The sequence below is a fragment of the Phocoena sinus genome, chromosome 16 (genome assembly GCF_008692025.1).
Source record: "Phocoena sinus isolate mPhoSin1 chromosome 16, mPhoSin1.pri, whole genome shotgun sequence".
Classification (NCBI taxonomy): domain Eukaryota; kingdom Metazoa; phylum Chordata; class Mammalia; order Artiodactyla; family Phocoenidae; genus Phocoena; species Phocoena sinus.
This window is the reverse complement of record NC_045778.1, coordinates 36,875,516-36,886,993: the sequence shown is the minus strand read 5'-3', so window position 1 is coordinate 36,886,993 and position 11,478 is coordinate 36,875,516. Positions and strand designations below refer to the sequence as shown.

General features: G+C 52.6%; 1 protein-coding gene across 1 annotated transcript; it reads right to left on the bottom strand.

Annotated features, from left to right (window-relative positions):
• Window positions 1–739: 739 nt before the first annotated feature.
• Window positions 740–9,105, bottom strand: LOC116741714 (neuropeptide Y receptor type 4-2). The gene is made up of 2 exons (XM_032608659.1): window positions 9,068–9,105; window positions 740–4,434 (listed from the first exon to the last, which is right to left on the bottom strand). The coding sequence occupies exon 2, from the start codon at window positions 4,392–4,394 to the stop codon at window positions 3,261–3,263; it is 1,134 nt and encodes a 377-aa protein (XP_032464550.1). The 5' UTR covers window positions 4,395–4,434; window positions 9,068–9,105; the 3' UTR covers window positions 740–3,260.
• Between the last annotated feature and the right edge of the window lie 2,373 nt (window positions 9,106–11,478).

The following is an 11,478-nucleotide window of genomic DNA, read 5'->3' as shown; positions in this document are numbered from 1 at the left end:
TCACAGTATGATCTCAAGCATGTTTTAAAAAAACAAACAAAAAACACCCTAACGCTATATACATAAAAACTAAAGAAATAACTCCCTAAAATGTAAACAGTAATCATCTTTGGGTGGTGAAATATGATTTCCTTTTTCATTTTATTTTAATTTTGCATATTTTTAAAAATGAATATGATTACTTTTATGATGGAAAAAACAAGTCAAGGTCATTTCTTTACAAAAGGAGGGCTTGGGAGTTCTCTGGCGGTCCAGTGGTTAGGACTCAGGACTTTCACTACCGTGGCCCGGGTTCAATCCCTGGTTGGGGAACTAAGATCCCACAACCCACATGGCGCAGCCAAAAAATAAGAAATAAAAATAATAAGGAAGGGCTAAAGTTAGGCAGGATTTACACTCTCATCGACAGGACTCAATAAGGTTTTGCACCCTCCGAGTGTCCCCAGGCAGTCTTTGTCGGTGTGAGTCTCCAATTCCAGCCATGGTGCTCCTATGAAGATGGGTTCCTCCCACTACTATCAGGGACAGGTCTGTTTTCTGGGTGAGAAAAGGCCCCTCCAAGAGCTAAAGAGAGATGCTGTTCAGAGGTACCAGCTTTCACTGGAGCATTTTCTAGATTCTTAACCAGCTGGCAAAAATAATACCCAGCGAGATGGAAAACTGTTGATGATACAGTTTTAAGTGAAACAGAGCAGAATACAGAGGAGCATGTTCGCCAAGAATATAACCACGCAAACTGTTCATTTCACAAATATTTATTGAAGGAAGGAAAAGGCCACAAGAAATATGTCCACATGCAGCCAGATATGCAATCAAAACTGAATCCACCTTTTTAGCAATACCATTTTACAGCCATATCTCTAGAACTAGGATTCCTATAGCTCTACTGTACATCCCACCGTGGGTGTCTAAAGGTGCTCACCGGCTGGCTCCAGGCTCCAGGGCAATCTGTTTCCTAGAGGAGAGCTTCTCGAATGTTTGCACCATTAACTCGGAGATCTTGATAAAATGCAGATTCTGATTCAATAGGTCTGGGGTGGGAAGAGAGATTCTACGTGCCAAACAAGCTCCAAGTGATGCTAAGGCTGCTGGTTTTCTGAGCACACTTTGAGATACAAGTGCCAAAGGTGCTGGATAAATGGGAAACCCCAAGGGTCATTAGGAACAGGAGCAGGAGACAGCCAGCCACGCAAGTTGTGCCAACCCAGCAAGGTGAGGGGAGCACAGAAGATACTCAGCGAGGCTTCCATCCTCTACCCAAATTCCCAATGCCAAGCACCTTCACCAGATGCTCAGCCTGGTCCCCCAGTCTTCAAGCATGCTAGCACCCTAAAGCATCCTTGTCCCCAAGCATCTTGATACCACTGAGATGAGTGGTGACACACAAACTCCAGGCAATCGTCTGGGATCTGGAGGGGCCTGAGGCCCCCAGTTCCTTGCGGAGCTTGAGCAATGACGTCTTTCTGGAATGGGTCCCAGGGTCTGGGCTTCGCTGGCAGGTGGTTACCTGGAGCAGCCAGCCGCAGGTGGCACCAGAGGACAAGCACAAGCTGCAACCAAGAGAATGGCTCAACAATCTGTCCAGAAAACCAGGGTAAAGGTGAGCAAAGGAATGGAATGAGAGATGTGACCAAAAGCTGGGACAAAATAAACAGTTCCAGGAAGGGAGCTGGTGACTCAAAGAGCAGCTGTCTTTGGTGTCAGCTGTACAGGTTCTTGGTCAGAGGCCAGGCCAGAGAGATGATCAAATGCGGCTGTTCAATCTCCTGCTACCTGGCCCTTTGCCAGATGCCCTGTGTAGAGCCAACCCTAGGGGCCTCACAGTGAGGCCCCTCCAAGGGTCTGGGGACTTGAATACCCTGCCCTGGAGGCCGTGGTGGGTCCAGCCACTAGCCACTCTGCAGGACTGAGCAGGTACAACCAGGTCTGGCCATCCCATCCAAGGTGGCCCACAGCAATCTTGACATTTCCCTTTCTGCAAGGACAAGCTGTCTGGTCCACACACAGATGAAGCCTTGGATCCAGAAGCGTGAACCTTGACCTCCACGGGTGAGATATTCACACTCATCGTAGCCCTTTCTCCATTTCCCAGGCTGGCTGGAGGAAGGGGGACGCTCTGCTCCTTTCAGCCCGTGCCCCAGACTTTAAGAACTCCCTCCCTGGCCCTGCCGTTACTGAAAGCCGCTGGGAGGCCCGAAGTCCTGGGGAGGCTTCGGAAGAACGGTGACACATCACCTGGGGCAAGTCAGCTCAGGGGCAGAGTGGAACGAAGGAGGCTGGAGTCATGGCCTTAAGTACTGTAAGTCTCTGCAGTGGGTGGATTGGGGAGGGTCGCAGGGTCTTTGGCCAGCTGCCTTGTCAAGAGAGGTCCTGGGAGGCAAGGAAGGGCAGGCGAGAGGGTGTGGCTGCAGCAGCCTGAGCCCTTCCTACACTGGACTGTGGCGCAGGGTGCTGTCCCCAGCTCAGCACTCAGCAGGGGCACCTGCTACCTTTCTTGTCACCACGGTAAATCTTTCTGCAGCTCTCTCCCTGTGCCAGGGACTGTCCCAGGCATAGGGGACCCAAGCTCTTTGACAATACAGATGTCACCCTCAAGGGGCCCACAGTCCTATCAAGGAGATATACTTGCAGGCTTATTTCCATTCAAGGTGGCAGATACAAAGAAAGAGAAAAAGGATGGAGTAGCATGTGAACCCTGGAATTCCTGCTGCTCAGGGCTGATCTTCCTACCACAGAGGAGTGTGAGCTGGCTGCCAGGGTCCATTCTCTGCAGCTGGATGTGCTAATGATATACAGTAATCCCCCTGTCTTGCCTCCATAGAACTCTTTACCACTTACAAAGCCCATCCACAAACATCGTCTCCCACAGAGGTTAGGGGTTTACCAAGGTCCAGAGCTCTGACTCCACGTGTTCTTCCCCTCACCCCACCACGGCCTTGCAGCCTCACGGGTGGAAGTGAAATCCCTGGGCTCCCGGGCTGGGCGTCTGTTGCTGAGTTACCAGAATGAACTACAGACCATCAATCAGACCATCTCTGGCTCCGGCATCTGCTCAGGACGCAAGACATACTGTGTGTGACCTGCAGAACCCAGACTCAGAATTCTCCCAAGAACAACAGCTGAACCATCAGAATGCTCGGCTTCACAAGGCCCCTATCTGGGCCCCACAAAGCCAGTGCCACCCCCAGCTTGCAACGTGCCCACTTAGCTAAGTGAGGGAGGCTGGTAATGAACATGGCAGAGAGAAGCCCTAAACCTGGCTAGATGGGGTTGGACCTGCCACTGAGCCTCAGAGACCCTTTGGAGACTTCCGTGTGCACCGTGGACAGAGGCAGATGCTCGGACTCCTCCACAGGGACGCTCTGCTGGCAAGTCAGCACCAAGGCCTTGACCTCCTTCTTGAAGTTGGTGTTGAGAAAACCATAGATGAAAGGGTTGACACAGGTAGAGGCCATGGCAAGCAGGTGGCACACCAAGAAGATGAGGTTGCCATGACAGATGGGGATGGCCTCATGGTACCAGTCCTCCAGGCTGTTGAACACATGCAGGGGCAGCCAAAGCACAGCAAAGGCAGCCACCATGGCCACAAGGACCACATTGATCCGCTTCATCTGCCAAGCCCGAAAGCTGTAGGTGCCCTTGCGGAATACCCGCCCCCGCTTCCGCAGACGCTGGTAGATGCGAGCGTAGCAGACCAAGATGAAGGCCAGTGGGATGCAGTACTGGAAGAGCAGCAGAAAGGTGGTGTAGATGATGCGGTGATGGTCCAGTGGCCAGGACTCAGTACAGACCACCTTATCCACCAGAAACTCCAGAGCCTTGGAGTGGTTCTTATGAAAGACATTCTCTAGGATGCTGTTAGCCAGGAAGGGCAGGGAAAGGAAGCCCGCAATGAGCCAGATGACCACAATCCCCAGGTAGGCCTGTGAGACACTGGGTTTCCAGCCTGTTGGATTGATGATGAGCTGATGCCTCTCCAGAGCCACAAGTACGAGCGAGAGGATGGAGACTGTCACCGACATACACTGGATAAAGGCCGATATCTTGCAAAGGACCTCGCCAAAGATCCAGTAGTCCATGATGGTGTAGATAGCCGTGAGTGGCTGGCAGATGAGGCACATGAGGAAGTCAGAGAAGGCCAGGTTGGCAATAAGCAGGTTGGTCACATTGGCCTTCTCCTTCTGCCTAATGGTCACACATATCAGGCAGAGGTTGCCCAGGACTCCCACAATGGTCTCAATGCTGTAGGAGGTGACAATGAAGACCATTGGGTCTATGGAATCCTGGCAGTAGTCAGAGAAGTTGTATGGAGTGTACAGAGAACTTGACTTGCTCCTGTTTTGACCCTGTGGGGATTCTGGGAACAGCAAGGCCAGGAAGTGAGAGATGTTCATGGTGGATGTGAAAAGATTCCAGGAGATTCAATGATGACGTCTGCAAAGCAAAGACAAATGGCACTGAAGGACAGTGCCTCCTGTGTGGAATCCAGGGAAGAGTGGGGACCAGGTAGAGAGGTTCATGGCTGCTTCCTTCCCAAGGCTGAGACCTAGAGGACCTGAAACTCAGAGATGTAAAGCAACTTGCCCATAGTCACACAGCTAATAAGTAATGGGGCCCAGATACAAACCCAGGTCTGTCTGACGTCAGAACCTGTTCCACAAATTCCCTCTGACCTCAGAGTTTGAGGCTATTTTGATGATAAAGAAGTTGGACTGTTGTATGCAGAGTTCAGGAGGCTTTGAAAGAATGGTGACAAATCACCTGGGGCAAGTCAGCTCAGGGTCAGAGTGGACCAAAGGAGGCTGGAGTCATGGCCTGGAGGCTGGAGAATTATTTAGGGAACACGGGTAGAAATCCCCTTATCACATTTTATGCAAATAGAGACAGCAACACATTCTGCCATGTGCTCAGGTCCTTCCATGGCACCCCCTTTAGGACAGAACAAAAACCTCGGGGCTTGACACACAGTGTGCCCTCCTGATCTCAGTCCCTACCTGCCCTGCCAGCCTTGTTTCTCAGGTGACACATGGCAGAGTTGAAGACAGCCAGGTATGCAAAAACTGGGCCATCAGCACACCAGCTCTCTCCTCCTGACCCCTATGTGTATACACACACCAGGCCAAGGTCAAGGGATGCCCATTGCCTTCCCTATGGGTCCCCTCCATGCCTATGCTCAAGTTACAGCTTGCAGCTCCCAGACTCCAGCCTGGGCCATACCTCCATGTCCCGGCCCAGCCTAGCCGTTTTCCTCTGGTGCCTCAACACAAGGGACTTCATTTGAATTTGGACTCCAGAGCCTCCAGGTGGTAATGCCAATGACAGATATTTTGACGTGGAGCGCCACCACGTCATCACACACCACTGGGGCTCACCTTCCTCGTGACTTCTCTAGTCATCACTAATCCCACAAGCAGTTCGCAACAGTTCGAGACATCGGAATCATTCTAGGAGCAGATTGAAAGCGGAACCCCTCACCAGGAGATGCAGTTAAGTGAGTCCAGGATGGGGCCCAGGAATCTGTATTTTAACAACTGACCCATATGACTCCGACGCACATGGTCCTTGGACCCCATTTCAGTACAGTTCATAGAGGAATACCCTGTTACAGATATCCTTTAAGGCCTTATAATCATCGTGTCTATTTGTGAACTGTGAACATTATATATGTTCTTTATGTTCTAGTGCTAAGTTAGAGACAGTTTTTACAGGGTATAGCCAAAATTAACCAGAGGCCAATAAAACCTATTTGTCAGCCGTCAAAAACATCACTCCCTGTACATTTAATTTGGCTTATAAAGATGAGGCACATTTTGCCACGTACAAGACCGTCATGAATTCAAATGATAGTTTAGCGTCTGGTTATTTCGGCTACCCAATCCCAGACGCAAGAGGATTTTTCTGGTACCACAGTCTTCGGGCAAAAAGAGTCATTTGGAATTGAATGTGACAAAATGAAATATACCAGGGTGAAATATAAGGTCCAGTATTTGAGTGAAAAAACAGCCATAGCTGCATGAAACTGTGGCAGATACACTGTGCTCAGAAGCAGCAAATAAGATGGAAACCCAAGACTCGGTTGACCAACAGCCAGGGCTGGGTCAACAATGGGAAACAACACCATTGGTTCCAAACTGGCCAAGCTCAGCGTGATCAGAGTGCCATTACTAGACGGGGAGGGCTCCAGAAAATCCTCCCTGCTTCGTTCATTCATTCACTCAATAAGCATGTACCAAGTCCCACGCTAGAAACAAGGTCTGCAAAGATGACTTATACAGCCATGTCTCTCCCAGACCAGAGGAACTAGCCACAAGGAACACAGATGAACCTCAATGCCACACTGCCATCGCCAAAACCAGTATGAATGGAATGCCTGTGAGCTGGGAGATCAAGGAAGGAAGCAAGGAGATGAGAGAAGAGGGGACATGGATCCAGGGCTCAAAGGATGAAGAGGAGTTAACTATCCAAATAGACAAGGTGGAGGAAGGAATTCAAGGTACAGGAAACAGGGTACAAAGGCAAGGAGGCAGGAAAGAAGAAAGCCTCCTCAGAGGACAGTAAGCAGTTCAGAATAACTAGAGCCTAGAGTAGGTGGAAGGGAGTGATAAAAGATGGGCTGGAGAGGTGGGCCAGACCAGGAATGCTGGGTGAGCTGCTGAAAGGCTGCCAGCAAGCCCGAGTTCATTCCAGAAAGGTCACTTGGATGTAGAGAATAGATTGAGGGAAAGGGCCAAGACAGGAGGAGGGGGAGGGCTGAAGGTAGCACTGGGGATCTGCCTGGCTTGCAGCCCTCTTCTCAGAGAATCCATAAAGAGCTAACACAAGGGATGGTCACCAGTGAGCCAGGAAACCCCACACCAGTCCCCGCTGATTAGACCACATAGATGCCTGAACCCAAATCAGCCCTTCCCAGCAGCTTCTGGGACTGGGGCAGAGGAGGGAAGTGCTGGCGCTGGGAGAGCATCAACATGGGAAGGAGATCTTTGGGGGACCAAGAAAGGAGCAGAACCACCAGCTGGTCCTTGCATCTTTCTCCAGAGCTGCAGGTGCTGGAAGGGAACACCAGGGAGGGGACCACTCCATAAGCCCCTACCCCAGAAAGGCCCTCTGTACACAGGAACTGAGGATTTCCAGAAGCATTCTCCAGGGGCAAGGCAGTAATAATTCAAACCCCTGAGCCCCAGGTCAGCACGAAAGCTGGTCTCCTTCTGTAGAAAGTGCACAGGGGCAGTAGGGAGAAGGCAGTGGCAACACGCATGCAGAGGTGACTCTGGTCTGAGTTTGGTCCCACAGACACATGGGAGGCCCAAGCAGCCTCAGGGGCTGTACCTGGGTGGGGGCTGGGGAGAGAATGGAAGCAACTGAGCCTGCCATACCCAGAGGAGCAGGAAGGGGAATTTGGAAAGACAGGCAGGGGAGGGAAGGCGGGAGCCCAGTCTCGCAGGGAGCCCAAGGAGGGGGTGTGTCTTGCCTCACCCTGGAGAGCGCGCACACTTTGCTGGGAGACAGAGGGCAGAAGGGACTTTAGCCTTCACCGAGCTTTGGGCACAAGACATCTCCCTGATCATTAATCCACACTGCAGCCCTGGGAGGAAGGCGTTCCTAGGCTGAACCATGTGAAATTGCCAGTATCCAAGCGCTTTCAACCTGCAAAGACAGCAAATCCACATGGTTGGATCTAATAGCAGCCGCATTTCAAAGAGGAGGACACTGAGGCCCAGTTAGATGAAGGGACCTGGCCAACGTCCCCACAGTCAGTAAGTGGCAAAGCTGAACTGGAACCCTGGTCAGTCTGATCCTGAAGCCCCCAGCACCAGGCCCTGCCAGACAGATTTTGAAAAGGAGGAAAGAGGAGCGGGGCCTGTCTTGAAGCAGGAGGTGAACTAATGTGGGGCAGGTGGAGTGGTAGAGGCAGGGTTGGAGATGGACATCCAAGGTCCCCAACAAAGCGTGACTGGGTGAGCACCTGGGGGTGCCGGGATGTGGCTCGCCCAAGTGAGAAGATGCCCCAGGTGGGGTGGCAGCTGCCCAGCATTCCCTGGCCTCGGGCCCCAGCATGCTGGCTCAGAGCCCCCTCCTCCCGGGGCAGCTCTGCGGACAGCCCAGCCTCTCCAGCCCCTCATCCTTCCCAAGCAGATGCGGGTTTGGAGTCCCTAATGGAATGACACTTCTAGATAGAGCTGCCTCCTTCCCGACACAGTTCGGAACCCCAGAGGCCCCTCGCCAGGGCAGAACACAAGAGCACAGCTCCCAGGGGAGAGACATAGGCTTGAAGGGCTATCACAAGCGAGTGTCTATCCCTTTCAGCCTCCAGCAATGCAACTCTTCACCAGGATCACCTCAAGGTGATTGCATCCACTCCCCAAGGCTGCTGAGCTGGGGCCACTCCGACCACTTCAGACCCTTCTGGGTGATTTGGAGTTCCCCCGAGGGCCCTCACACCAAGACTGTCCCTCACTTCCCACTGCATTCCTTAGAGATGCCCAGTGAGGGCCAGGAGACCTTAGGTCCTCCAGGCACACCCCTCGGGGTGGCGATTCTGGGAGCGGGAAGGCAGACTATTGTGCAAAGTCAGTGAAATAGTGTCTCCGGGTTTAGATCCCAAGCAGCTCTCGTTCTGCAACCCGGGGAGCGGGCGGGGGGGAGCCTCCACTGCAGTCTGCCTTCCCAGCACTCAGAGGAAAACTAATGGATAATACAAATAATATCAATTCTCCCATGAGGTTAAGAATGGAGAGAAGAATGTCTGCTTTGTTTCCCGAAATTTCAGCAAACAGCTTCTGTCTCCTAAAGCCCGTGGCGCCCACATTTTCCACGTACCCCTTATCTGCTCTCCCGGCAGCACACAGATGAGGACAGGTGGGACTGAAGGAGCCCAAGTCCGCTCGAGGAGCAGGGTTCCCCGCACCGCCCCGGTTGCGCGGCTCTGAGCCCCTGCGAAGCCCACCCGGCGACCCCTCCCCAGGCGCCCGGCAGAGGAAGCGCGCGGCTTCCCGGGGACCCCTCGGGCCCGGGTCCCTTCTGCCCCTGGGATCCACGGGGCAAATCGCGGGGCCCGCGCCGGTCTCACCTGCTCCGGCGGCCCGGCGCTCTCTGCTTGCGGAGCGGAGCCGCCCTGCCGGTCTCCCGCCCGCTTGCCTCCCTCCCGCGCCGCCGCCGCCGCCAGTGCCCGCCCAGTCTGCCGCCCGCACCGCCCTTGAGGACGCTCTGACCGGCCGCAGGCGACCCAGGCGCCTGCTCCGGAGCTGCGGCCACGAGCCCGTCCGCCGTGCGCCAGGAGCTGCAGCCCCGTACGCCGGCCTTCCCAACGCCCACCCCGACCCTACACACAAGAGGGCTGGAACTGCCCTGTTGGTGTTCTCTCTGAGCCCCAGTGTCCTCATCCAGGAAATGGGCATAAGAAGACCTGCCTTTCATAAACTCGTTCACAAATATTAATTACAGGCCTCCTATGAACCTGGCTCTCCTTCTAGACACAGAGCTGAGCAAAACAGAGTTCCTGTCCTTGTGTTATCCTGGAGTTCCCAGCCCTGGGGGGAGAAGGCCCATCAGGGACAAGTAAATAAGTTAATAAGTTATTGCAGGGAGTGAGATGCTGTGGGGAAATGGGTCAGCTTTAGATATGTGGGCCAGGCAGAGGGCACAGTAAGCGCAAAGGCCCTGAGACTGAAGGCATTGGCTCACTGCAGATCACTGAAGGGCGGTGTGGCTGGAAAATGCCAGGGCTTTCAGAGGTGCATGTGGGAACAGTCAGGGAGGCCCTGGTAGATCCTGGAAAGGCCTCCAAGATTGTTGCAACAAGAATCAAGTAAGAAAGCACTTCTCTTGGGGCTTCCCTGGTGGCGCAGTGGTTGAGAGTCCGCCTGCTGATGCAGGGGACACAGGTTCATGCCCTGGTCCGGGAGGATCCCGCGTGCCGCAGAGCGGCTGGGCCCATGAGCCATGGCCGCTGAGCCTGCGCGTCCGGAGCCTGTGCTCCGCAACAGGAGAGGCCACAACAGTGAGAGGCCCGTGTACTGCAAAGGAAAAAAAAAGAAAGCACTTCTCCATTGGAGTCCACGTGAAACAGGACTTGCCTGAAAGGGGACAATGTTTATTACAAAGGCTACTTCAATTTTGAATACACTAACTTATAATTTCTTCCAGAAGGCCACATGGTAAAATCACGTGTGTATTTGGAGGACCTCCTGAGAGTAGGCTTTGCTTCTGGGGAACTTCCTAAGTATCCGACATATACGACTCTTCTCTAAAAACTTCCATGGCTCCAACTCACAGAAGCGGAGTAAAGCAGCGGTTACCAGGGGCCAGGGGGTTGAGGAAATGGGGAGATAATTGGTCAAAGGGTCCAAACTTCCTGTTATAAGATTAACAAGTTCTGGGGATCTAATGTACAGCTTGGTGATTATAGCTAATGATACTGTATTATATATTTGAAAGTTGCTAAGACAGTAGATCTTAAATGTCCTCACCACGAAAAAAAGAAATGGTAATTATGTGATGGGATGGAGGTATTAGCTAATGCTATGGTGGTAATCCTTTTGCCATATATAAATGTATCAAATCAACTCATTGTACACCTTAAATGTACATAATGTTATATGTCATCTATATCTCAATAGAGCTGGGGGGAAAAAAACCTTCCACGGCTCCCCATGACCCACAGGACACGGCCCAGACCGCCCAGCTGCTCCCCGCAACACATCAAGTAATCCCAGAGGCACCATCCATGGTGCCGACTATGGAAATGTTTCCAGAGTTGTGGGCAGTGACAGCTTTCTAGAATGACAGCTGTCATTTATGGCCCATGTGGGCTCTGCAGACGTTACCCTATTGGATCATCACAACAGCTCTGAGAGGTGGGCATTTTTATTTCTGTTTTACTGATGAAGCCAAGTGAGACTCAAGCATTGAGCAACTTACCCAAAGTCACTCAGCTAAGAAACACTCAGATCCAGTCTGCCAAACACCCATGCCTCTGCTCACTGGCCCCTCCAGGTTTGCAGCTGCCATGTCTTCTTTCAGGACCACTCTCGTCCCTGCCTTGATTGCCTGGGAAAATGCTGCTCCCCCTTCGCAGCCCAGCTCCGATGTCCCCTGTGCCATGACGCATTCCCGCAGCCTTCTGTGCTCTGCTGCAGAGGCAGGTGGCGAAGCCTGCTTGTATGTTTACACAACATACTCCCCGTGTCTAGGGCACTATTCCTTGTCTCTGCCCTCAGAGCCCAGCATGGGTCCATATACAGTGACAGCATCCAACAAAGGAAGGAAGGAATGCATTTGACGGAACTTAATCATAATGATGGCTTCCAGGAGTCTAAAGTGAAGAGTATTTGGGACTTCCCTGGTGGTCCAGTGGTTAGGACTCTGTGCTTTCACTGCAGGGGGCAGGGGTTCGATCCCTGGTCAGGGAACTAGGATCCCACAAGCCGCGCAGTGCGGCCAAAAAAGTAAAAACAAAAAAAATAATAAAGTGAAGAGTCT

Coding starts and splice junctions, on each gene's coding strand:
- LOC116741714 (XM_032608659.1), bottom strand. CDS start 4,394: ATGAACATCTCTCACTTCCTGGCCTTGCTGTTCCCAGAATCCCCACAG.